The sequence below is a fragment of the Aethalodelphis obliquidens genome, unplaced genomic scaffold (assembly GCF_003676395.1).
Source record: "Aethalodelphis obliquidens isolate GAN/ISIS:26980383/991018 unplaced genomic scaffold, ASM367639v1 scaffold16, whole genome shotgun sequence".
NCBI classification, from domain to species: Eukaryota; Metazoa; Chordata; class Mammalia; order Artiodactyla; family Delphinidae; genus Aethalodelphis; species Aethalodelphis obliquidens.
The window spans coordinates 20,493,904-20,521,680 of NW_020837960.1; the positions used below are offsets into that span (position 1 = coordinate 20,493,904).

At 41.0% G+C, this 27,777-nt stretch overlaps 1 protein-coding gene across 1 annotated transcript; it reads left to right on the forward strand.

Moving 5' to 3' along the window:
- Nucleotides 1–7: 7 nt before the first annotated feature.
- PROSER1 (proline and serine rich 1) lies at nt 8–27,725 on the forward strand. The gene is made up of 13 exons (XM_027116450.1): nt 8–1,149; nt 4,167–4,232; nt 6,563–6,631; nt 8,584–8,678; nt 9,661–9,754; nt 11,585–11,695; nt 13,945–14,028; nt 15,408–15,486; nt 16,095–16,190; nt 20,643–20,687; nt 24,191–25,838; nt 26,612–26,762; nt 27,370–27,725. Exons 1-13 carry the CDS (start codon nt 1,105–1,107, stop codon nt 27,490–27,492), a joined length of 2,706 nt encoding a protein of 901 aa, XP_026972251.1. The 5' UTR covers nt 8–1,104; the 3' UTR covers nt 27,493–27,725.
- The last annotated feature ends 52 nt before the right edge of the window (nt 27,726–27,777 follow it).

Sequence of the window (27,777 nt, forward strand, 5' to 3'; positions counted from 1 at the left end):
CCCTCCCCTTGTCACGTGCCCCGGGTTTACCCCGTGACCACCCTTCGGACGGTCCACGCTATGGACCTCTCCGGTCCGCCAAAATCGGGGCGCCCTTAGATATGCCTTAACTACTCGACGTTCATTCTTTTAAATTCAGACTTAACAACCAATAATTAGCACAGTCAAACCTTAGAATTAAGGTTTGATTAATAACTTTCAGGCTCTGGGAAAGACTTCAACTTCATCCAATTCCGAGACATCCAGGCATCCGCTGTGGACACCTACATTCCCACACCAGGACCCCTCCACAGGCTCTCCGCGAAGAGTGGCTTCAGCAGACGGCGCAAAGTTGACTTTAGTCTGGCGCGACGGGCTCCTTTGAAGGACCCCACGAGCCGGGGGAAGCTCTGGGGGTAACCAGGAAGGGCTCTTGGCGCCGTTGGCGCTGCGGTCTTCGGGAGTCCCCCTACCTGAGACGGTACCCCCTTCGCCCGGCTCCCGGTGTTCGCCGGCCGCCGGCCCGCTCCCGGAAGCGGTGGCAGCTGGTAACAAAGAGCTGCCAGGCCGCTGCTGCCCGGGCTACGGGACCCAGGAGTCCGGCGGAGCTGCTGGGAGTGAGCGCGAGGCGGGCCATGAGGCCCGGTTCGCGGCGGTGAGGGGCGGCCGGCGGCGGCCGAGGTGCAAGTGCGGGCCGAGAAGCCGGTGCTTCCCTCCTCGCCGCCCGCGGGATTTGGGGCGCGGGTGCCTCTGCTCTCCGGGCCGCTCAACTCGGGAAGGCGGCTTCCGGACCTTCCCCCGGCGGCGCATGCCTTTGAGCTGCGGGGACCGACGCTCTGCCTCCGGCCACCGAACCTCGGGTTTCTCTTCCCCGAGGGGGTCCTGAAGCTTTGTGTAAAGAAGCTGGGGAAGCCTGACGGGTTTTGTTTTTAATAAAAAGTTTTTATAAGTCTGCACTTTTAGAAATTTTTGCAGAGTTTGAAGTACTCTACCTCTTCGCATCCTTTATTCTGCTCCTTGAGTCTTTTTTCTTCTCAGCTGTAAACGTTTTTACTATCGGAGCGGACCAGGGATGAACGTTTTGTAATTGAAACTGTAACTCCTCTCGTCGAGATAGTAGTCAAGATGGACAAAAAGTCCTTTGAAACGGTGCTGGATGAAATTAGAAAGGTAATTGCACTTAATTCCTTAAATCTGTGAGCTACGAATTCTCGTGATTGATTCTCTTTGAGGGACTGCGTGCAGATTGTGTAAAATACGGGCTTAAGGATTGCAAAACTGGTTGGAATTTTAACGTGTAGAGTAGGAGTTTAAATCTTGATATATTTCACGATACAAATAGAAATTATGTTAACGCTAAACTTCTTGAGAATCAGTGCGGTGTTGCGGATATATATTTCGGAGCCCCTGGTTCCGAAACCCGCTACAAATCTTTAATAGCTCTGTAGTTTCGGATAAGTGATTTTAATATTTCTGAACCGATTTCCTCTTTAGTAACGTAAGAGTGAGTGAAAACTAGAGATAATAGCGTAGGGAGTTTCTTTAACGGTAGTTATTATCACAGGTTTTTAAAATCTGAGTATAAGCGGACTATATTTGTTGCCTGTGCCGGACAAAATTAGTGTCCTAATAAGTGTGGCATTAAGTTTAAAGTCATTCTTAGGAATGGGCTTCAAACACTCGCATTTCAAAACTTTTTTCTCCTGCTTTCAAGTTTTTGCTTCATTTTGAGGCTATTGTGCATAGCCTACCTCCCAGAATGAACCGGACAGCAAAAAATTTGGCATGTACCCTTGAGCCTAACACTATTTCAAGCGCAAAAAGTACGAGTTTACAAAGTTAAACCTGGAAGAACTGACAAACCATTCTTATGCTAATACAGGGTCCTTTGCTTAGAATTTCCGGGCAATTATCTCGCCATTTTCATATCTTTAAGACCCTTGTTGACGCGAAAAGACTTGTTACCGTGTGCTCTGGTGATTATTATTTATTTCAGCTTACGAAGTTATTAAAATTGCTTGTGGACATGCTGTTTTTCTTCATTCTCTGTAAAGCAAAATGTTTTCTTTCATCCTTTTTAAAGCTTTTTTCTTCGTCAAATTTGAGTGTTAGGTTAAATTTACATTTGTAAGGATATTGAGTGTTCTTTTTTTGAATTTCTGCTTTTGCAAACCCAATTTGTCCAATGAAAATTTGCAATAAAACATTAGCTTGATAATTATATGCTTAGAATTTACCACAATTTGTTCATGAGCTGATGTTAAACTACGGTTTATGAGAAAATAATTTGTTCGGGTAGACCAGTTGATTTCTACCTTTGGAAGCTATAGAGTGTTGGTTTGCATATTCTCTCCCTTCTAAACTCTGGGAAGATGACATAGTAATTAATAATGAGGGGAATAGGAAATTTTCCAGAGATTAAAATCAAATACATAGCAACTTAAGTCCTCATTTCTGCTCTGAAATCAAAATATCTTTTGCTGTCTATGCCAAATGTCTAGATACATCAACATAGTATTAGGCTATTAAAATGGGATGAATATATAAGCATATCTAAGTGTGTGAATTACTGTTGGCTTTTTAAAAATTGCTCTCAGACTTTGTAAATGTAAGTCGGTTTAAACCAGGTAGTATCTTTCTGAATGTCACCGTTACGTCTGTAGGTAATACTGGCTGTCACAACTGTCATTTAAAACAAAGACATGTAAGAAGACACTAGAAAAAGAAATAGGAGGGGAGAAGAAAGGAGGGGAAAAAGCAATATTTAATTTGCTTTTTAAGAAGGGGGTAATAACAATAATAGTCATTTATTACTGAGCACTTAACTGAGTGTGTCTATTCTAAGCACTTTCTCCATGCGTTATTTGATTAGATCCTCCTAACAACCCTCATTTTACCGAGGTCAGATCTAGTATCTGTGAGGTTAACCAGCCAGCTCAAAGTTACCCACCTGGTGAGGGAGGAGAGCACTGTTCAAAGTTGGGTAGTCTGACTCCTGAGTGCCATGGTGTTGTGCCTGGGGATACAGCTGGGCCTCTCAGGTGCTGATCAAAAAATTAAGACATGACTTGGCATCAACACAATCCAGGATTTGGGCCAGAAACTTGCTTTTGATTGTGTCCAATAATGGCAATAATACTCGAACTCCCAAGAGTACATTATCCAGAATACCATTCCCTCCCCTTTTTCAGTGAAAATTCAGCTACTGAGCTCCCTGGATGTGTTTCTCTGTTGACTGGTCGTAGTATTTTCTCTTAGCAGAATGATGCATGTGAAAAGTACAAATACGATTGTTTTGTAGTGAATGCAAAGGGATTAGTTGATTTTTCTTTTTCTGGAGTGTAACTGACCTACAACACTGTCCGTGTTTATCTGTATACTAGAAAATGACCACTACAATATGTCTAGTTACCATCTGTCACCATACAAAGGGGATTAGTGGATTTTTAATGAGTAGTTGTTACCAAATTTTGATAGTCTGGTGTTTCCATCTGCAAGCTTAGCATATAGTTGCAAGGAGATAATACATGATTTCGTTCGGCGCTAGATAGTGCTGGGTCAAGGCCATCGACTTCTCTCTGAACTTCCCTATTATGTGTCACATCTACTCTCAGACTGTTTTAATCCTCACAGTAACTGAGGTGGGTAGTGATTGGTGAGGAGGCTCTCAGGGCAATTAAAATGCCTTTCTGAGGCCGCACTGCCAGTTAGCGTCAGGCGCACAGATTGGCTCCTGGGTTCACATCCCTTGTAGAAATACTGAGAGCCTGGACTAGACCATGTCTTATCCATGTTTCTCTATCACTTAGCACATATAGGTGTGCAATAAATAATTATCTGATGAATGAGTGATGGGTAGTACGTTTAACCTTAAAAATGACGGCTTGTTGGATTTTGGATGCTTTAAAACTGCAGTTACTTTTCCAGGAACACTTAATTTCTGTTAATGTCGAATCATATCTCTCACAATTCTGTTCCCTTCCTTTGTAGGAGTGAGTAGGGAGGCCCAGGGGCTTTTCCGGCTGTCTCAGTGTATCCCTTACAGCATGGAACTTGGGAAGGTAGAATGTCACATCACCACGGTGACTTTATCGGCCTCCTTGTGCCAGGGCTGTTTGAGTTGCTTAGGCAGTTTTGATATATGCATATGATTACATATATTCATTCTGTTTTTCTATGTTTTTTAGGCTGTTTTGACAGAGTACAAATTAAAAGCAATTGAATATGTGCACGGATATTTCTCCAGTGAACAGGTATTCCTTTATTTGTTTAAGCAACAGCATTTTTTTTGTTCTTTTTTTTTTCACACTGATGTTCTGATTAGTGTCTTTATTTACCTGCTGGTCAAGTTCAGAATTGCTTTTACTTTGTTGCTGTGTTTATTCAGGAACTTTAGAAGCTTTCAGTTTTAGCAGAAAACTTTACATGATTTATAGTTGGGATAGTTTATAAGCATACCCACTTTCACCACGATATCATATGCTAACATGATTTTAAAATGCAGTGTCTGAAGAAAGCAGTTCAAAGTGTTTATATTCTGGGCACAGTATCATATGTTGTAAACTTCTAATGGTAAACATACCCAAAATTGTACAGTATTTATGAGTCAGTAATTGCAAAATTCTCTACATTTTATAAAACTTGAACAAATGGTGATGTATGTTCTTACATGAAGCCACTATGTAAAAATTTTAGCAAATAAGAAAAAAAATAGTGTCTAATAAGTAGTTTCTGTAATTGCCAGAAGACTGATACTTTCAGTGTGGTAGTTTAGTGGGGACTTTCACCCAACTTTAGGGGGAGTTTGCTGATATTGACAAACAGGTTTGCACATATATACACACACACACATGCAGAGAAAGCTGGATTTCCAAGAGATACTTGGAAAATACTTGATAGAGAAATAGACCAGAAATGGAAATGTACATCTGAAGAACAGAAAAGGTTGGGAACGTGAGTAGGGTAGACAGTGGATGAATCTATAGATTGAGTTAGTAAATGCTCCAACTTTTCATCTGTTTCTCAAGACTTTCAAAACTTGAATAACTTTAAGCCTGTAGTTCTGCCTGCTGAAGTCCTCAAAGCTGCTTTGTGACTGGCACGTGTTGCTGCCTATTCAATGAGGGTTTTGCAGCTATCCCATTACTTTTCAAAATTGCCTTATGCTTTTTTAAAAATTTAAATGTTTCAGAGAAAGATTTATAATTTCACATAGCTGATAGCTTTTCTTTCCTTCTCTTGTGTTTCTGTGTATATATGTGAAATTTTGTAGATAACTTCCTACTGTGGAAATTTAATGACTTTGCTAAAAATTTAATGACTTTGCTAAAATTATTAAAAATTTTATCAAGCTACTTTCTAAGTGTGACCTTCTAAGCTTATTATAATGATTATTATATTATAATATAATAATCATACATGATAAGTTATAAAGTTTTATGGTTGGTAAAGTCCCAGGTAGCATTCACTCTATATAGTAAAAACATTATTCTCATAAAAGTAAGGGCATACACTCTTAGAAAATTGTGTAGAAAGTACCCACAATACTTGTTTGCTATTTATGTATCTCTCATTAAGGAGTGAAAAGTGTTTTTACTCTTCTTCACAGACCACACCAGTTCCTAACATTAACCTCGCTTTGTGGAATAATTGAAGCCTTAACACATTTTTAGGAGCTCACAGTAAAATAATTCATTAACCCAGATTTTATTACCCTCTCGTCTTGAGTCTTTTTTTCCCCTTTTGGGGTGTCCTTAGAGGCAGTGAACCCAGGTGGTGGTGACCACGCAGAGACTTCAGTGTTGTGATCGTGGTGTCTGCTCACCTCTTCCTGGCTGTTGCACAGTATCTCCCTCATTCACTTGAACTTCGCTGGTGGTAGTGGGAGAGAGCCTGGCTGGCTGTGCTCTCAAAATGACTTACCATTTAGAAGCTGCTGGCGTGATTCAGGGTGATTCTTACATTTTTAGGGAATAGATCTGTGGTCTAAGTAAGAGTAGTATGCCCTCCAGATGTGAGTTAAAGAGTAGAAGTTAGTGAACCTACACTAAACCACACCACTGAACACCCTTTTGTGATTGATTAAAACTGTTATTCTCCACTAAATGTTTTGAAACTTTCCATTCGTACTATATCTTTATATTCCTACGCGATGTTTTTATCTCCATCTAGTACTTTTCCAGCTTTCCTTTTTTTCAGGTACTTTCTTCTTCCTGTACCTTATACTTTCCTTTATTCTAGACCAATGCTGTCCAAGACTTTCTGTGATGGTGGAAATGCTCTCTCTCTCTGCAGTAACCATCATGGTAGCTACCAGCTTCATATGGCTGGTGAGCGCTTAAAATATGGCTTGTGCCAGTAAGGAACTGAGTTTTTGATTTGGTTTGATTTCAGTTGGTTTAAATTTCAGTAGCTGCACTTGGCTACTCCATCAGCCCGGTCTGAACTCTGGTGTCATGCTTATGCCTCATCCCTGGGGCCTAGGCGGCACACTTTGAATAGTAATTCAAAGTACTGAAATACATCTTGGAGAAATGTTTGCAAACACATTGTCATTAGAGCTAAATTAGTTCTTTGCTTTCAGGTGGTTGATTTACTGAGATATTTCTCCTGGGCTGAGCCTCAGTTGAAGGCAATGAAAGCATTACAGCATGTAAGTATTTTTCCTTAGAATGTAAAATTTAACTATTTTGAATTCTCCCCTAGTTTTCTCTAATTCATCTCAAGTTGTGATTTGTTTCCATTAGATACGCTAAATTTCATTATACTTTGATTATTCAAAATAACTATGTTAAAAAATTAAAACTTGTAAATTTAAATCGTATGTACTGTACTATTAAATTGTACAGGGTCCTAATTGGCAGATTGGAGTAGAAAATATTTATAAGCAAGCAAAACAGGGCTTGAATTCTTAAGTATTTTTATTTACTTTTATTTTTGTATATCTTCACCCTCTTGTATTTAGTCTTAGAAGAATAGTCAGACTGGTTTATACTTACATTTTTTAGACCAACACTGTCCAAATTAACTTTCAGCGATGATGGAAATGTTTTATATCAGCTCTATCCACTATGGTAACCACTGGCTACCTGTGGCTTTTGTGCACTTAAAACATGTCATCTGTCTGAGGAAAGGTATTTTTAAGGTATTATTTTATTTCAATTTAAACAGGCACACGTGTCTAGTGGCGACTTATTATATGGATAGCACAGCTCTAGAGCCTAGATTAACAGAGGCATCAAAGTCAAACAGGACCTGGCTGTATAGGAAGATTTTCCTGGGAGTATCAGGCATTGATCGCTCTAAGGAAATCTACAATCCTTAGCTTCCTAAACTAATTTGCCTAAGAAAGTGCTGGGTCTGTTAGTGCTTCTTCTCTTTAACAATAGCTTTTTTTCTGCTTTACCAAAAAAAAAAAGGTTGTCTCACCCATCAGCTAGGGGTGAAAATCTTTCTCTAAGGACCAAAGTGACAATGCAGTATCCTGAGAGGGAGAGCAAAACAGAGCTTCCGTAAGAAATACTGATGGGGACCTTGCCTTATTTTATCAGGACAGCAAACTCATGACAAAGCTCTTAGGCTGGCTTGCCTATCCACCTACCTTAGAATTAAAAATCAGAGGTGAGAAGGCTGCACAGGCACACCATAGTGCACTTATAGACAGAGTAAGTCTGATTTGACTGTTTTCCTACCGAAGACTGACTGACAGGTTCTGTTATGGACATTTTCATAAAGTAAATGAACTAGATCAGTAGTTCCAAGGTTTTCAGAAATATGTAATAAACTTACATATAAGGAAATCTATCTTTTGCAGGTACGTAAAACTTCCGGTAAAATTTTTAGATGTCAATTTAAAAACACGCAATGGGGTATATGGTTTTACCAGTTCTTTTGGTGGTACAGGAGTTAAAGTGTTTGAAAACCACTTTTGTTGATCAGTTAATTCTAACTGGTCTCCTTATCCTGACTTTGCTTTTGAATTTCCTGCACTGTTAACATACATTTATAAATTGACCTGTTTTTCAAAGATATAGGTATCCTAGGCAAATAAATTATGTAACAGTCCACACAATCTTGGATTGTCACAGTGCACGTTAACAAGGCTCTTAAGAAAGTTCAGTAAAGAAACCTGTTTAACCAATCTTTCCTCTAATGATGTGATTGGAGTACCTTTCTTTAATAACACTATTCAGTGCCATGGACTTCACTAGGAAGTTCTGATTGTGGTGTACCTAGCACTCTAACTGAGGAATATAATTTTTTTCTAACTTCTCGAGCAGCGTGTCTCTCATATTTGTAAATATCCCTTTTTATATAGCCTTTCTGAGGAAAGTAGAACATCTAAATTTTTTTTTCCATAGATGAACATATTGAGAAATGTGGATAAGAAGGAGCACATAGGAGAACTTAGCTCTTCAATTAAAGTAGTTATGTTGAAAAGCCTAATTTTAATTCACACAGTTGTTAGGACTTACTTTTGATTAAGCAGTTTTCATCTCAAATATTTATATTAAGAACATTTAATTACACTCCCCCCAAAAGGCAGTTTCTTGCATGAAAATTTCTCATGTTGAAAAAATTTCTCATTATTTTTTGTATTAATAGAAAATGGTGGCTGTTCACCCAGCAGAAGTGGTCAATATACTCAACTGTTTCACCTTCAGTAAAGACAAACTAGTTGCTCTTGAACTGCTAGCTTCGTAAGTATTTCTTTCTTTTTACTTCATTGGAGAAAAATTTGGAAGACTTTTTAAACGCTTTTTAACTCATTAGTGTATGTTAATGTATCAGAATTATGTTAGTAAATGGAACTCTAATAAAACTATGCAAGCATAGAGCTGAATTCTTATATCTAAGTATCTAGTGTGCTTATTACACATGGTTATAACTTATAGTGGGGCTTATCGAGTTTAATTATTTCAGTTTGTCTGCATTTCGGTGACTTGCTTTGCATTCCCACTCTGAATAACGTGAAAGGCTTGGTGACAAAGCCAGAGGACTTATAGTTGGATGGGTTCTTCCACGTTCTGACAACGTGTATTTTTTTGACTTAATATATACTTACTCTTTCTGGATCTTATTTTCCTCATTTGTGAGAATAAGGATCTCATCTACTTAGTAGGGATGTGAACTTTACACACTGTAAGATGTGTGAAAGCACCCAGCACGACGTTTGAGAAAGGATTGTGATGAATGTAAGAGAAAAGGAACCTACTCTCCTATAATGTAAGAGTCTAGAAGTTGCTGTTTATTTACAGCATATGCATTTTTAAGTCCCTTATATATTTGTAAATGACCACAAAAAGCACAAAATTAAAATGAAGCATAAGGTTAAACTTCATTTTTAGATCAACCATGATTTTTAGGCATTTAGCACGTGGGTTTGTTCTGTTGCCAGTAGCTCTCCTGACACTCATTGAGAGGGTATATTTGCAAGAATCTCAAAACAGTGATTTTTATTTGAAGTATTACTTTGTTACTTTCAGGTAGCCAGATAAATGTCAGTTCAGTTATTATATTTACCATCTTCATATAAACATGTTATTTACATTCACCAATTAAAACTAAATAATCATACTTCCCTCATTATGTCATGGGGAAAAGCTTACTCAGATATATCTATGTATTAAATATGTGTGTCCAGCTTCTTAAATGAAAAGCTAAATTGTATTTGCTTGGTAGAAACATTGTTGATGCACAGAATTCTCGTCCCATTGAAGATCTGTTCAGGATAAATATGTCTGAGAAGAAACGGTGCAAGAGGGTGCTTGAACAGGTAATTTCCTCAAGATTGCTCTATAAATGGTATGTTGGTTTTTCTGAATGCTGATGAAGAAAACAGTACAGTCTTATTCCTATGTTAACTTTGTTGAATAACCTGAGTGCTGTTATGTGATGGGTTAAGAATGACACCCCAGCAGTCTTTGGGGCCGGGGTGGGGGGGACACTGGTGAATGAAGAGACGGCTTGAGAGTGAGAAGCCAGCCCTCAGCGTGAGCCTCATGGGGTGTTTATTCTCGGTCCCTTGGTAGCTCTGCCATGGCTCCAAGCTTTTGTCTTTCATTTTATGTATTTAGGAACTTGACTGTTTAAATTTGCTTTGTCATTGGGCTTATTTTCATCAAATTCATAAAAGATGAGTAACAAAGCAAGACTGCAGTTTTTTAATTTAAAATCTGTAAGAGTGGGGGAAGTAGTACTTGTCCAAGCCTAGAAAACTTGATTCGTCATTTAAGGTAGTTATTTCTTAGGATTGTGATGGTTGGAAACTGAATTAGTGATTAGAAACCTGCTTGAGGAAGGCATGGACTGCTCCCCTAGGAGCTGCAGCTCAATCATATTTAATCCTCACGCCCTCCACGAAGCGCAGGAGAGTGGAGAACTTGCCTTAGTCATAAGTTATTGTAGCAAAAGCAAGATCTGAGCCCACGTTTCTTTACTTTAATAACTTCATCGAGTTTTTTGACTAAATTCTTTAAGGCATTAAGCATTTACTACTGTAGTTTTCTTCCTTATGAAGCATTCTGATCATGTGACTTTCCCATCTCAGAAATAATCTGGGCCTGAGTCTTCTGTGGAATAGGTCCTTTAATCAATGTAAATTAGTACAACTTTTCTGAAAGGCAAACTTGCAGAGCCTTTAAAATGTTCGTACCTTTTGACCCAAAAATTCTACTTCTAGGAATTTATACTAAGGAAATAAATAGAAACATACACATTCATATATAAGGGCACTCACCCTGGTACTATTTATAATAGCCAAAAATTGAGATGATTTTTAGGGTTGGCATGTTTAGTACGGGGCTAGATTATATAGCTAATAATATCATATATACCTATAAAATACAGCATATATATATTTAACTTGATATTCTTATACAGTATAGATCCATTAGAATATATGTCACCTATTACAGTGCTTTTCATTCCTTTAATAAATATTTATTGAGCACTAATTCAGTATGTGTTAGGCACCATTTCAGAAGCTGGGGACACAATAATAAATAAGCTAGACCAAGATCTCATCCTTCAGTATATCTCATAATTATGTAACATTATGTTGAACACTGGTACCCAGAGAACTCTTACTTTTTCATCAGTATAGCTCTTTGGACACCCAGTGTCCCATGTTGTTGTTTGTGTTTTATCCACTAAGTTATGTAAACTTCTTCAGAGTGGAGCATGTCTCTCTCATGGCTGTGCTCTCTTTGCCTTACCTGTAATGTGAGCTTGGTGTTTATTGAGTTGGACAGTGTTATTTCTTGGTCGTTGGAGAAGTGAGACATATCAAATAGTAAATGGACTTCTTTGCACACAATTTACAAAATCCATTGTGAAGATATCTTTGTATAGGAGTCTTATCTGTGACATTAAAAACATTAATACTATTTAAATAATTCCATTAAATGAAGTGATTTTACTTATTAATTTTGGTCATGTTCACCAGTGGAAGTGCTGATTGATGTATGAACAGATTGAATGTGATGCTGTTCCTTAATTCATGTTATTTAGCAGGGCTTCCCAACATCCAGAATACTTAATTTGTGAGTTTATTTGATTTTTTTTTTTTTTTTTTTTAACCACCCTCTTCTTTGTTATTTTACAGGCTTTCAAGGCGGGCTGCAAAGCTCCTCATGCTATGATATCTTCTTGTGGAACAATCCCAGGAAATCCATATCCCAAAGGAAAACCTAGTCGCATAAATGGAATTTTCCCAGTAAGTATACTTTTGTGGCTATATACAAAACCTCTTCATATGAAATTGAGCATAGTTAATGATATTTAAAGAAAATGCCAGTTGATGGTGTGTCTACAAAGGAAAGGGATTTTGCTATGTCAGCAACGTAATTCATAGATTCACTACTGAATGAAAGTTCATACATAAGCTGTATTAAACTATTTGCGTAAAATGTAGAGAAGAACAAGCCAAATGGAAAAGAGGATGATTTGGTTTTATTTTTCCAAGTATTTTAGAAGCACTGATTTACATGTAGTAAAGGAGTATTTCTCAAATTCTCGGTATTCTGCAGACAGTTTCACAGTTAAGTGTGTTTGGGAAACTCTGAATGCAGCGTCTCCTTCCTGGAGAATCATGTTGCATAATAAAGGCTCTGAGAAGTCCTGTAAGAAATACACTTGTTTTTGTATCACCCAGTGTTCCTCAGAATTCTTTGTGAAATAATTTTTTCATAGAATGGTATATTTTTATTGCAGTGTGACAAATAACCTTAGAACTTAGTGGACTGAAACAGTAAACATTTAGTATCTCATGCAGTTTCTATGTATCAGGAATCTAGGAAAGGCTTAGCTTGGTTCTGGCTCAGGGTTTCTCATGAGGCTGTAGTCATCTGATGGCTTGATTGAAACACAAGCCTAGCTTCCGAGGTGGCTCACTCACATGCCTGGCAAATTAGTGTTGTTGTTGGCAGGGGGTCTTTGTTCCTTGCCATAAGGACTTTTCCTTAGTGCTGCTTGAGTACCTCCTGACATGGCAGCCGACTTCCACCAGAGCAGATTGTCCTGGAGAAGGCCAGCGGAAGCTGTGTTTTCTCTTATCACTCAGACTTGGGAGTCAACGGCCATCATTTCTGGAATATCCTATTTTTTATACAGGTCAGTTCTGTATAAAAGGACTGGAGGGCTGCACAAGGGCATTAGGAGCTGAGGGTTGCTGGGGGCCACCTTGGAAGCTGGCTTCCATACTAGTATGTACCATTTAAAATACATGCTATCGGGGGGACACGTTGTAATAGGGTGTCAACTTATTTTGATCTGTTAATTACAGCAGACTTGAATGAGTCAGTATAAGCTATCACACTTACTGCTTATAGAAAACACCATTTTTTATTACTTATTTTCAACTGTAATACAAGAACTCTTTTTGATTCTTTGAGCGTTACACACTGTAACACTGGAGGTCTGTCTCTGGTTGTTCCTGTTGCACAGAGAAAAAATTAGAACGTACTTTTTTTTCTTTTTAATAAAATTATTTTATTTATTTTTATCTTTGGCTGTGTTGGGTCTTCATTGCTGCACGCGGGCTTTCTCTAGTTGTGGCGAGCGGGGGCTACCCTTCATTGCGGTGCACAGGCGTCTCATTGTGGTGGCTTCTCTTTGCTGCGGAGCACGGGCTCTAGGTGCGCGGGCTTCAGTAGTTGTGGCTCGTGGGCTCTAGAGCGCAGGCTCAGTAATTGTGGCTCATGGGCTTAGTTGCTCTGCAGTACGTGGAATCTTCCCAGACCAGGGCTCCAACCCGTGTCCACTGCATTGGCAGGCAGATTCTTAACCACTGCACCACCAGGGAAGCCCCAAAAAATTAGAACATACTTTATCCTCTTCTGTCATCTCCATGTGCATTGTGTGTTTCCTTCTACCTCTGTACATGTTATGAGGGTTCTGTGGCAGAGGAGGGTCGAGGACTTTGTCAGCATCAGGCAGCCGGGGCAGGATTGGGTTTGCAATCCAAGTCCTTAATCTCCTGCCAAGTTACATCCTTTTCTGTGTAATACAGTGGATGTCTTGTTTTGTTCTGTTTTTGCTTTTGGGTTTGTTTGGGTTTTTTTTTGTTTTTTTTTTTTTTAATACACACTTTATTCTTTTTTTTTTTAAAGGATGTTTGCAGATGTAATTATTATTTTATTTATTTATTTTTGCTCTGTTGGGTCTTCGTTTCTGTGCGAGGGCTTTCTCTAGTTGTGGCAAGCGGGGGCCACTCTTCATCGCGGTGCGCGGGCCTCTCACTATCGCGGCCTCTCTTGTTGCGGAGCACAGGCTCCAGACGCGCAGGCTCAGTAGTTGTGGCTCACGGGCCTAGTTGCTCCGCGGCATGTGGGATCCTCCCAGACCAGGGCTCGAACCCGTGTCCCCTGCATTAGCAGGCAGATTCTCAACCACTGCGCCACCAGGGAAGCCCTGTTTGGGTTTTTTTAAGTCTCAATTATCTTTCCTTTTTCTTTTTTTTAATAGGGAACCCCTTTGAAGAAAGATGGTGAAGAGTGTACCAACGAAGGCAAAGGAATAGCTGCACGGATTCTCGGACCGTCCAAACCAGTATGTTTAGAAAATAAATGATGGAACAAGTCTTAACTCTTACATTTAGTTTTCTGTCTATTCAAGGCATAAGTTTCATTTTTGTGTTGTGAAGCTTAAAGTATACTAGAAACTCTAGGAAAGGGAATGGCCTAGGGAAATATAGTAAACTTCTTTAACAGTGTTAAGGGCCCTATTGAGGTTTAATAGCTTATTTTAAAGGTAGACCAGATGAACTGTTCTTACTTTTTGCTACAGCCACATTCAGCTGTTTGCTTGGAGATGTGGAGTGCGGAGAGTTCACTTTAACGAAGGTTGTGGTTTGGTGGCTGAATTAGCATTAGTGTTAGTGAAGTAAGAATGGAGCTAGGAGGCGGAGAGTATTTTCAAGGGAGTGGTTAGAATGATTGATTGGAATATGAACTGAACAGGAGAAGAGAAGCCCGTGGGTTGAAGGATTGTTGGAGTTGACGTACTGGAGGCCTCCACACAGCCACTCTGCAGTCCCGCCTCCCCACCTGCCAAGAACTCCAGTGGCAGTTGTTTATAGCAAGGTAGTCACAGATCATAGCCCTCGTGCAGGACTAGTACCTCATCCAGGGCTGCCGTTATGAGCACTAGAGAGAGTCTGGGTCCCTAACCACCAGTGGATCCCCTCTGCTGCAGGAGCGTGAGTGCCAGCCGCCTCGAGTGGGTGTGCGTGCTCTAGCATCCTCTCTCTCTGTCTCTGTCTTTCTCTCTCTCTCTCTCTGTAGTTAAAAGTACAGCATGTGGCCTATCTTTGGATACCTCCGGTTCTCTGGAGATCAACCCTTTGAATGTTCCTTGTTACTTACATAAGTTCTATCAACTCTAAAATGAAAGATTTGTGGATTTCAAAAGGCAAAAAGACTAAGTTACTGAATTCATAATTCCAGTCTACGTTCTACTAGAGTTGTCAGAACGCCAGATGCTAAAGGAAATAGTGCTTTTTTCTTCCAAAAGGAGAAAAGAGGGTAAGAATGATAAGATGAATTCTCAGGAGGATGTTGGAAGTTCTTGAGTAGCTGTTCCATAGGAGGAGATAGGAATTCTTGGATTAATATAGACTGGGTCAGAGAAGAATCTGCTGTCTAGGATAAGGTTTGGCCCTTCGCTGGAGATGATTTACAACTGAAATTAAAAAATAAACACCTCCACAGCAGTCTTTGGCAGGATCTATCTTTGGAATTTAATAGGAACCACATTTATTAAAGCCATTTTCCTCATTTGTACCATGTATTAGTGCAGTGGCATTTGATATGCTGGGGCATTTTTGGCCTCTTAGGCCTAAATGTTTTGAAAGACAAGTTGTAGTTTGTTTTGCCAGGAGACAGCTTACTTGATTTTCTCCTAACTGCTGTATTTTCCCCCTCATTTAGCCTCCTTCAACATACAATCCACATAAACCCGTTCCTTATCCGATACCTCCATGCCGGCCACATGCAACTATTGCACCAAGTAAGGCGCTCTTTCAGACTTTACTTTTTTATTCTTTTTGCTCTTTATTAAGTTGAAAGTAAATGTTGATATATGTACTTTGGAAATCTGGAGCACTTATGAAATATGCTGTCATGAGCTTTATTTTGCCGTGTGTCTTGGTCTGCAACAATGGAGAAGACAGAGTTTATTTAGGATATTTTCCTTTTGATAAATTAATTGTATATTACTTCTCATCATTAATTATTTTTATGGGTTTTTGATTATGGGTAAATCATCTTGAATCCCTTTTTGATAGTTGGTATTCAGAGGCATCATTAATGCATTTAACTTAAAAAGGCCGAGTGTGTCTACTTGACAGAAAAGGCAGATAATTTAAATCTGGCCGGTTCTGCCCACCATGCCCTGCAGTGAGTTATGTCTGGAGTGAGCCTGCAGTGGGAAATAGAAGTCTCTGGTTGTCTCATTTGATCTCACTTTTCACTCAACCATAGACCCAAATCTCTGTGTAAAATGCAACTGTACTATATAACGGTTTTAGAAATAAATTAGATAGCTGCGTCAATACAGTTTGAACTCAGAATGATGCTAAATTTTATATATTATTTTCTATTATCTTTTTATTTTAGGTGCTTATAACAATGCAGGTCTGGTACCATTAGCCAATGTCATAGCTCCAGGTGTGCCCCCGCCACCTCCATATACTCCTAATCCAGTAGCAGCAGGTAAAATCATGTCGTTATGGGGTATTAACAGTCAATAACTTGTACATGGTACACTTGGAGGGGGCAGTTGTGGGATGCGGTGGTATCCTAACAGGGAGCACAGCCCCGGAACATGATGATGGATCTGAGTGCAACATACAGGTTGCACTAAAGCAGCCTCGGCCCACATGTGTGAACACGAGCAGGTTGTAGAAACAAGAACCATTCTTCATGAGCAGGAAACTGACAGGCTGTGGAAAAGCATCACCGACTTAATGCGTGTCGCCATTTGGGCACATTCTGTCTGCCGTGGGAAGGAAAGGCTTGTAAGAAGGTGCTCAGAAGGGCTGGACCTCCCCAGCATATTCCAGTTCAGCCTTTTTCTTTGGGCCCATTGGGAATACGGGATACGAAGTGTAAATATTTTTCTCTATCTTGTCAAATTGTTTTCCAAAAAGACTGCACCTGTTTATACCTACCAGTGAAGGTATGTGAGCGTAGGGTTTCTTCACCCCCTTGCAAAATGGGATATTATCAATTTGGGGCTTTTTTTTTTCTTTTTTACTCTTGCCAATCTGATAAGGCTGATTTAGCTGCTTTCTCCTTTTGTCTGTCTTTTACAAAAGTTTAATTTTTATTTCGATCAGTTATTGTTTATTTGACTCTCCTGAATTTTATGTCTTGTTTAGGAAACCCTTTCCCATTTCAACATTGTGACATCTACATTCTCTAATTACTGTAGTGATTCTTTTTAAACGTAGAGCTTTTCATTCACTTGCCATTTATTTCTGTATATGTGTAGGGTAGGGATAGAACTTAAAGTAAGTTCTGTGTTAATTTAATTCTGCCCTTCCCAGAGACTCAAAGTTACTTTCTAGTGTTTAATAAATTCTTTTTTTCTAGCCAGAGTGGCTCCGTTGTTTGCAGCTGAGTACTCTGACTAAAGTTGCAAAACATTTTTTCCAAAATTTGTCATTTTATTTCTTGCCCTTGTTTATGGTACCTCTTGCCCTTAGAGTTTTACATTTTTGCATAGACAGATAGAGGCTGTGAAAGAAAAGCTGGAACCAAGTTACCTTAGTTTAGAAATTCGTAACCCTAGGTAGTCCAGATAATTTAGGCCTTGTAAGATTCCTACTCCCTCTAGAATTTATTTTCACATAGGGGTGAAATAGAGGTTCATCTTAATTTTTTTTGCAGATGGTAGTCAGTCCATTCATGCCAGCAGTCTTTATTAACTAATCTGTTCTCCCTGGTGATTTGAAATAATACATTTATCTTAAGTTTTCATTTACACACATGGCTCTGTTCTGGGTTGTTTTTTTTTTTTTTTGCAGTACGTGGGCTTCTCACTGCTGTGGCCTCTCCCGTTGCAGAGCACAGGCTCCGGATGCGCAGGCTCAGCGGCCATGGCTCACGGGCCCAGCCGCTCCGCGGCATGTGGGATCCTCTCGGACCGGGACACGAACCCGTGTCCCCTGCATCGGCAGGCGGACTCTCAACCACTGCGCCACCAGGGAAGCCCTATTTGGGTTCTTTATTCTGTTCCAATCTAGTGACTTTATGTTGTGATGATACCATATTGATTAGATTAGCAGATTTATAGTATATTCTAACATCTGATAAGGCTAGCTTTCTCTCACTATATTTTCATACTTTTCTTATCCATTTTTGGAAATTGGTTCTTCCATCTGAACTTTAAGGTCATTTTATGCAGTTAAAAAGAGTTGAGGGCTTCCCTGGTGGCGCAGTGGTTGGGAGTCCACCTGCCGATGCAGGGGACGCAGGTTCGTGCGCCGGTCTGAGAAGATCCCATATGACGCGGAGCGGCTGGGCCCGTGAGCCATGGCCGCTGAGCCTGCGCATCCGGAGCCTGTGCTCCACAACGGGAGAGGCCACAACAGTGAAAGGCCCGCGTACCGCAAAAAAAAAAAAAAAAAAGAGTTGAATTTATAGTTACATAGTAATCTGGGGATACTTGACATTTTTACGATATTAAGTTTTACCATTCAATCATATGTATGGCTTTAAATCCTGTCAAATGGTAGTGTTTTTCCTCCAGGCCTTGTAAAAAGTTTTTTTTGTTTTTTAATTGAGTTATAGTTGATTTACAATGTTGTGTTAATTTCTGCTTCTTTCAAGAAGATTTTGTTTTCTTCATACAGGTTCTTTGCCTTAGGTTTGTGTCTCAGGATTTTAGAGGGTTTGTTTTTGTTTGTTTGTTTTTGTTACAGTTATAAATGGATATTTTATTTCTAGGTACTTACTACTGATTCCCTATTATACTTTTTTTTTCTTGAAAGTCTCTTGAATTTTCTGGATATAAAATGTCAGCTGACTTACACTTTACTATAACTTCTTTCCCTCTGGCCTTATTGGGTATTGACCCTTATTGGGTCCTCACTCCTTTTCGTTTTCATTTTTCAAAAGTGTTTTGCCTGTATATTTTCAAATTTCTTTTTTTTAGAGTATTGTTCATTTGGCTTTGTTTGTTTAGTTGTTTTGTAAATTATATATAGCTGGAATCTGAGTTTTTAAACCAGTGGGGAAGAGACTTAATAGGAATTTCTGATAATCATAAAAATTACATATTTGTTCTTAGTCCTTCCATTTTATTTTTGTACTCATTATTATTCTTTTATCCTAGTTTTTAATTTTCTTTTTTTTTGTTTACTTGGATTAAATTGCTTTTTAATTTTTTAACAACTTTTGTTTCCTTGCCCCTACCCAAGCTTAGAATTTCTGTCTTTAATATCACTAGTGACTGCCTTCATATTCTTAATGGTTGTCAGTGTACAGCAATTAAAAACAGCTGTCCTACGTTCCACGATTGGCTTCCTTACTCCCTCTCTTTTTTCATCAATTTGTGTATTTTGATGGACTACTATACATTTTTCTTTCTGTGCCTCTGAACTCATGGCTTAACTGTTTCTTCTATGATGCCCTGTCCTCATATACTCATTCTAATTTTCATCTAGTAGAAAATTTCTCTAAGTAGCTTTTTCAAAAAGGGTGCATGTGTAGGGTTGTAGATGAGAAACCCAATTCCCGTTTTCTTTTCTTTATTAGAACTGTAGTCTCTTTCTATAAGCTTACAAAGAAAATATTCCTTATCTTCAGAGTTCATAAATGTCTTTAATCTTGGTGTTCAGATATTTTGCCAGGATATCTAGGTGTGGATCTTATCGTTGATCTTTCCTGGAACTTTTTAAGCCCTGTGGATATGAAAACTCAAGTCTTTAAAGCTTAGGAAAATTTTGTTCTTATATTTCTTTAATTAATGCTTTTTCATCTGTTCTTTTTTTCTCCTAATACTCTTCTTTTGCACTGTATTTATTTTAAGTCTCTCAGCTATTCATTTATGATACTTTTTTTTTGTATTTTTGCCATTTTAAATGGAATTTTTGTTTATTTTCAACTAAGTAATTTAGCTTTCAGCAATGTTATTTCTAATCTTCATCATTCTTTGCATTTATTAATTTGGAGTTAGATTTTTATATCTAAAGTCTTCATCTTCTCTGCTTGCAGGTTTTTCTTGCAGTATTTTGTATATATATGTTCTTAATCTGCATTACAGGATTTTAAAGTTCTTTTTCTTTCTTTCATGGACTCTCCGTTGATAGACACCATCTGTTCAGTCGTTTATTTATACTAAGTCCCTTAAACAAGCTGTGATCATTTTTGCTCACCATGTCAGGGCTTGGGGGTTCCCTTTGCACCTTATGGCTGTCACACTGTTGGTTTCTCGGGCAGTTATTGTCAAGCCATGCGAGGTCATTTTTTTCCATTGGCATCTTTGACCTGTTTGGTTAGACAGGTCCTTTCCCATGGGGGTGGGGAGGAGTGTGCTTTAGGTTTTCGGTCTCACAGGATTCAAGCCAGCCTCAACTAGGGTAGTTCTCCCTGACACCTCCTAGCGTAGGGTCTTTTCCAGAACTGAGTACAGCAGGTAGGCAGAGCCACTTTCCTTCAGTTTGCTTTGTGATCAACATGGCTTGTGATTCGGGCTCCTCCGACGGCAGTAGATTCTGCCCTCAGCATCCACCTTCCACTTGCAGGCCTCCTCCCTGTTGTAGGCACTGGTGCCCAGCAGTGACTGTCGGCCTAGCCAGTGACAGTGGCTCGTCATTGCCCTCTTGCTGCACTTTCTCCTAGATGGCACACTCAGGCCATCATCTTTCCCCAAAGTTTTCGTAAATGTATCTGTAAAGTAACAGTGTTTGCTTAAAGCCTGCTAAGTTAAGGAGGAATGGTGGGAATCAGTTGCTCATCATCCTAGCAATCTTCATATAGTTACTATGATTTTTGTTTATTTTCTTTCTTTTTCTATAGGCATATGTTGTTTTCCTAACACAGTATACATACATATCCTGGATTTTTCTTTTTTTGACCCCAGTCTCTGATTATTATGATGGTGAATAATTTGTTTAAAGCTTGAAATCAACTTTTATTTATTTATTTATTTTCACATAGAGAATGAAGACCTTTCCAATCAGTCAAAACCTACACAGAATCCAGGTAAGTACCAAATTTGATCCAGAGATAACTGATGTCTGTCCTGGCTGCCTGCTCTGTTATTCACTGAGATCAGTTTGAGTTGAGTGTATTTGTAATCTTTATGCTTTAGGGAAAGTTCCTGGTCAAAAAATTTAACTAATTGATACTTGCTGAAAGTGGCTTAATGGCAGTACATTTTATACACACAACATGAAATGCACATCCTCACTGGGTTTAAAAATAACCATATGCCTTTGCATCCTGTTTGTAAAACTTCCAAGCAATCAAAGTGCTAGGTGGCATTATATCTGCATTCACTTTATATTATGTGATATTTGAAGCCTCATTTTTTTAAATATATGAACAATTTCTTTTTGATAAAAACCCTTTTTGACAAATGTTATGTCAGATATACCTTTTAGACTTGATTATTTCAATAAGTATTTGGGGTAGTGTAATTTAATATAAGAAAAGAAGAAAGAATTTAATTTAAGAAAAGAAGACAGGGCACCAGAGCAGAAAGTGGAGTTGGAAGAGGAAGGTGAGACGTGGCCCCTGGTGCCTGCAGGTGGCAGCAGCACTGTATCAGTTTATTCTCCCCCTAGTAGAAGATACGTGTGGTCAGGAAAGAGGTGCTTTCTGCTGTGAGACAAAACCTGCACCAGTTCTTGTGTAGCAAAGTAGCACATGAATCTGATCGTTATGGTGCGTGGTTAGGAGTCTCGGTGGGAGAATTCCATTCCCTAAGAATGTGCCGAAACAGTGCTTTTTAGCTGGTAGATTCTAAGGAGGTAGCATAGCAGGGTGGCAAGGACACTGAGATGTCAGGACATATAGTTTTTGATCCTGGCTCTGGCACCACCCAGCTTTGTAACCTTGAGCAGCTTATGTAGTTTCTATGAAAAAGAGATTAAGGAAACTTCAGCCTTTACGATCAGCTTCATTAAAAGATTTGTTTCTGGGCTTCCCTGGTGGCACAGTGGTTGAGAGTCCGCCTGCCGATGCAGGGGACGCGGGTTCTTGCCCCAGTCCGGGAAGATCCCACATGCCACGGAGCAGCTGGGCCCGTGAGCCATGGCCACTGAGCCTGCGCGTCCGGAGCCTGTGCTCCGCAACGGGAGGGGCCACAACAGTGAAAGGCCCGGGTACCGGGAAAAAAAAAAGATTTGTTTCTGAGGAGAAGCAGCAGATTAAGTGTCATAAGTTATTCCTTTGTCATTCCTTTGTTAGGAATAGCACAATTTGTTTTCCTTTGCTGTTACGTTAGCATGATTAAGATTTCTTTTTTCCTTTTTGAACCATATTAAGAAACAAAAATAAATACAAACTAGTATAATGCTTAAGTGCGAGGGTCTCATAGACCTGGGTTCAAATCTTGGTTCTACCACTTCATAGCTGCATGACCTTTTTATCATCATCATCATCATCATTACTGTGATAAGGTCTCACTTAATGAGATCTACCCTCTTAACAAATTGTTATGCACATAATACAGTATTGTTAACTGCAGGCACAGTGTTGTATAGCTGATCTCTAGAACTTATTCATCTTGCAGAACTGAAACTTTATATCCTTTGAACACCACTTAATAGCTGCGTGATCTTTTAACAGGTTGCTTAATCACATCAGGGCTGAGATTGCCCATCTATAAAATAGGGGTGTTAGTGCCTATCTCGGGGGGCGGGGGTTATGTGAGGACAAATGAAATGACAGGTGTAAAGTACTTAGCACAGGACCTAACACGTAGTGTTTTATGGTTAACAACCAAATTAGATGACAGGAAAGTGATATTTCTCCTGGTATGGTTTTCAGGAATTCATTTTTGTTGTGTTCCATTGTAATTGCAGGCACTGTGATTAATAGTACATCGCTTTTGTGTTATTATATGAAAAGATCTCCAACAGAGGCCACTATAAAGAACACTGTGGGACAGCTTGGTTTTACCTTGCCATCTGTCATTAACTACATGGTCCTCAGCATGAAGTTAAATAAGACAGTGAATTCTCAAATGTTTCCCAACCGAATGTTTCCCAACCAATGTTAACCTAAATAATTTTTTGATACATTATTTACACACACAAAACTGGGCATATATTCCTTGTGCTTCTAATTCTTGTAAAACAAATTGAATACAAACAAAGATACAAGTCCATTTTCATATATACTCTAAATTTAAATTGATAGCTATCTTCCTTGATACTAAATTAACTGCTTATGACATGACTGTGGTATGAACTACAGATCTTTTGAGTTTGACGTTTATATATTTATATATTACTATTTGTCAATTCTCCTATCATATTTATTTTCTAAAACAGCTGTAAAATTTGTTGAGCCCAAGGTGGCACCCTTTGGCCATCACTTAGTACAAATGAATTATGTAGAGGTGGGTTTCCTCTGTTCTTTTCCTATGGTCCCTTCTCCACCCACGATTAACACAGTGCACTACTTCATTGACCATGTGAGCTTCCTTATGTCCAGAGTCTTTATTTTGCATAGATTTAAAAATTTAAGTCTTAGTCCATGAAAATGTCTTTCGGTTGATTATCCCTGCAAAAGGAATATTCTCTGTTTACAGCTGAACAGACTCCGATGTGAGTATAGCAGTATAGCATTCCATTTGGCACCAGCCAGATCATCAGAGGCCAACGCTTTCATTAAACTGATTCAGGGAGGAAACCCAGATCATCCCCAAAATGCTTGTATGATTTGTAGAGTTTGTCAGAATGAAAGTATTGTAGCAAACTCTAGAAGTCTTGAGAATAAGTCTTTGGGTGGGTTTGAGGACTTGCAGTTGAGGTAATCATGATATATCTAGTGCAGCAAACACTTATTAAACACACAGATGCCATGCACTGGGCTAGGCGTGAAGACTCTAAAGATGAATTAGTCAAGGCCTTTGCTGCTAAAGGAGCTCCTAGGACCAGCCAAGTAAAGTTAGAGGTTAAGTAGAGGAGTCAATATGAGAGAATGCCTGGGGGAAAAACTGGATAGATTGATCATCTGGAATATTAAATTCAACTCACAGAGTGGCAACCAGGCATACTGGAGAGATGGCCTGAATCCTAGATGGCCTTGTATGCCTCTAAAAATGATGAAATGATGTCCTGAAAGCTCTTAAGAGGGGAAATGACTTGTATTATTACTCTAGACAAGTGGTTTGAGAGAATTAAAAGTACACCAATGCTAATCACAATTAAAGTAAATTCTTTGAATTTTTTAAAGAAAAAATGGGAAACTATGAAAGGAAAGTTTATTTGCTCACTTGTCAAGGCTTCCTCACTGTGAATTGGAAGGCTATTCTGAGCAGAGTCTAGAACTCAGCTGGATCTAACTGAGGCTCCCTGGTGAAAATCAGGGTGATGGAATCTAGCAATGTAGACATTGCAATAGCCTAGTATACCTGTCATTGATTTTCTCTGACATTTGTTAAATATTACAAAAATTTTCATTCATTTCTTTTGAGTTAAAAGTTGACATTTCAGCGTGATGGTAAAATCTTGCCTCTCTTTCTCCCGCCACAGCGTTTTCTGCCCCAGCAAGTCAGCTCTTTTCTCCTCGTGGCTCTAACCCTTCGACACCTGCAGCAACTCCTGTTCCTGCTGCTTCCCCGGTCAAGGCAGTAAATCATCCATCGGCATCGGCCACTGCCGCCCTCCCTGGGATGAACCTGCTGAACACCGTCCTTCCTGTGCTCCCGGGTCAGGTCTCAGCTGTTCATGCACCTCAGCCAACGACGCCCAATCCAACAGTTATCAGAACCCTTTCCTTGCTGGCTGCACCGGTGACTTCTGTTCACAGCACCACATCTGCTCCCGTTCCTTCTGTTTTTTCTGGCCACGTTCCACTGCCAGGTCCTTCTGCCACCCCTACCCCAGCACCTCAGGCCGCATCTACACCTCGGGCCACCCCTGCTTCCAGTGAAACATTTGCTTCTACTTCTGCCCCTTTCACTAGCCTCCCCTTTGCCGCCACCTCTACTGCCGCTTCTACCAACAACCTCGATTCCTCCTCACTGGCATCGGTTTTTGCTGGTCTCCCCTTGACCTTAACACCGACCTCCCAAGGTGTGTCCAACCCGACTCCTTCTGTAATCGCCTGCGGTTCTGCTCCCACTGTTGCCTGTCCACTGGGTGTAAATAATCCCCTTCTGTCTGCTTTAAAAGGCTTTCTGACATCAAATGACACCAACCTCATCAACTCTTCCACGTTACCCTGCGCCGTTACTAGTGGGCTGGCTTCCCTCGCCTCCCTCACTAACCAGAGTTCCGACTCTGCGGCGGCCGCCCTTAACAAGGGCTACGGCCCGCAGCGGGCCTCCACGCCGGGACTGGCCCTGTTCCCGGGCCTGCCCTCGCCGGCGGCCAACGCGGCTTCCACGCCCCCGGCTCTGCCTGCGCCCGCCGCCGCTGCCTCCTCGGGGCCTGCCGGCTGCGGCTCCTCGGCCACCCTGCTGCACGGCCCGCTCGCGAGTCACGCAGACGCGCCCGGTTCGTCGACGCCCGCCGCCACCAGCCTGCCCGTGGTGATCAAGACCGAGCCCGCGAGCCCCACTCCTTCTGCCTTCAGGGGCCCGGCGCCCCCGCCGCCCCCCACCCCCGCTCCGGGCGCGCTGGGCCTGCCAGGGGCGTTGGGGCGGGCGTACGCGGCGGCTTCGGTGCCCGTCAGTTTACCGTCCTGCCTCGCCCCTGCGCTGCCGGGCCTCCCGGGCCTGAGCGCGACCCCGAGCGGCTCGAGCCCCCTGCCCTCCCTCCCGCTGCCTGCGCATGGCTCCTCCGCGCCCATCGCCCCTGTCTTCAGCGCCTTGCCCCCTTTCACTTCGCTGAGCAGCGGCTTCGCCCAGGCTGCCCACCCGCCCCTCGGCGCTCCCGCCTCGTCCGCCCCCACCTGCGCCCCCGGCCCCTCGGCGCCCGCCTCGGCGGCGGCCTTCCCACTCAGCCTGCCCGCCGCCGTGCCCTCGCTCTTCTCCGTGGCGCAGGGACCTCTGCCGGCCTCGGCTCCCTCCTACCCCGGCTTCTCCGTCTCCGGCGCGCCCCCCGCGCTGCCCTCGTTCCCGGGGCTGCAGCCGCCCGCCACCGGCGCTGCCACCGCCCCGTCGCCCGCTCCCGTCCTCCCCGGGTTCGCCTCCGCCTTTAGTTCCAGTTTCAACTCCGCTCTGGTTGCGCAAGCCGGGTAGGTGGATGGTCTGGAGGGGAAAGCATCCTTCACCTAACTCGTTCATGCTCTTGTTTTGAAGTCATTCAGATGAAAATCGGCATCCAGTTGTTTGGTGGCGCGAAATTCTGTTTTTCTGGGTCGGCACTTAGGTGCTCGAAAAATGTTTTATGTTAAGATAAATATATAAAATAACAATGCCTGCTCAGATAATTTTAGGATTTGTATTTGGTAATTTATCTTGATTTTAAAACAGCAAACATAAACTCACTGAATTCAAAATAATACACTTTATAACGGAAAGTTTTATATCAGTGAGTGGCTGACTTTTATGGTTCCAACAGGGAACAGATTTTTTTTTTTTAACATTTTAAGATAGTATTTGACAAATATAGAAGCACTAGCTTTTATGTCTTATCTGCATTTTTTCTTAAATTTATTTATTTATTTATTTGACTGTATTGGGTCTTTGTTGCTACACGCGGGCTTTCTTTAATTCTGGCGAGCAGGGACTGCTCTTCCTTGCGGTGCGCGGGCTTCTCATTGCGGTGGCTTCTCTCGTTGAGGAGCACGGGCTCTAGGCGCACAGGCTTCAGTAGTTGTGGCTCGCGGGCTCTAGAGTGCAGGCCCAGCAGCTGTTGCTCACGGGCTTAGTTGCTCTGAGGCGTGTGGGATCATCCTGGACCAGGGCTTGAACCCGTGTCCCCTGTATTGGCAGGTGGATTCTTAACCACTGTGCCACCAGGGAAGTCCCCTTATTTGCGTTTTGACCTGTTCTTCTATCGTTTTAGCTTATCATCTGGACTTCAAGCTGCAGGCAGTTCTGTTTTTCCAGGCCTCTTGTCCCTCCCTGGTATCCCTGGGTTTTCCCAGAATCCTTCACAATCATCCTTGCAGGAATTACAGCATAATGCAGCCGCACAGTCAGCATTGTTACAGCAGGTAAGTAGGCAATGCCTGGTGGAAATAGAACGGTAACGTGTAACGTAGCTTCTGTAGTGATAACCTTGCAATACAGATAAATAGTGGTATTTTGGCACTGGCCAAAAAAATGGCTCTTAGCAGAACATCTGGAGATTTGATGATTAATTCTCCCAGAATCTGCAAATTATTCTTGTTTTCCTTCAGAAGGGTAACAAAGGTGGTAGAGTATCTTCATCTGTAAGAATTGTTTTTCCTGCTTACAGACTTTTAAATCTCAGTTTGGAGATTTTACAGATGGAATCTTTAGATGGGGCAGTGAAATTTTAGCTGGTCTTCTACAGTTTAAGCTAAAATAATGGACCATTAAGGCGAATTTTCTCTAGAAAACCTGCTGATTTTTTTTTTAAAGGATATTAAACATTTTAAAGACATTTCTATGCACCTCTACATCTGAAGAAGTTTGAACGTTCCTTACAAATTTCAGGAGACTGAACAGACTTCCCTTGCCCCAACATTTTTTCTTTCTTTCCTGGTTTAAATATCTGTAGTGTGGGGCAGGCCAAAGCAAGTACAGGCCTGGTTGAATTTGGAACTCTGCTAACCTGTGTGTTCATCTCTCCATCAGGTCCACTCAGCTTCAGCTCTGGAAAGCTACCCAGCTCAGCCGGATGGGTTTCCTAGTTATCCTTCAACACCAGGAACACCGTTTTCTTTGCAACCAGGCCTGTCCCAGAGTGGGTGGCAGTGAATACATTTAAATGCATATTCTCCTCCAGGGCAACATCAGAATCGCCTGAGGACTGCAGTGAACAATTGGACACACAAATGTGCAGTTGGCCAAAAGTCAGGAAATGAGGATGAGGATAATCCTGGGGAAATTGGGATAAGAGCTTAAAAAACGTCGTTACATTTTTTAAAAATGGTTTTAAGTATGGACATTCCCCTATGTAAATATGCTGACAATAAATTGTATGGAGAATAGTATTTTTAAAAGTGTTTGGGGGGCTTCCCTTGTGGCGCAGCGGTTGAGAGT

Bases quoted from the DNA above. Each gene is read 5' to 3' on its own strand.
- PROSER1 (XM_027116450.1), top strand. From the start codon at position 1,105: ATGGACAAAAAGTCCTTTGAAACGGTGCTGGATGAAATTAGAAAG. The intron at 16,191-20,642 runs GTAAAATCATGT...ATTTTCACATAG, and splicing joins TCCTAATCCAGTAGCAGCAG to AGAATGAAGACCTTTCCAAT. The intron at 25,839-26,611 runs GTAGGTGGATGG...CTATCGTTTTAG, and splicing joins GCTCTGGTTGCGCAAGCCGG to CTTATCATCTGGACTTCAAG.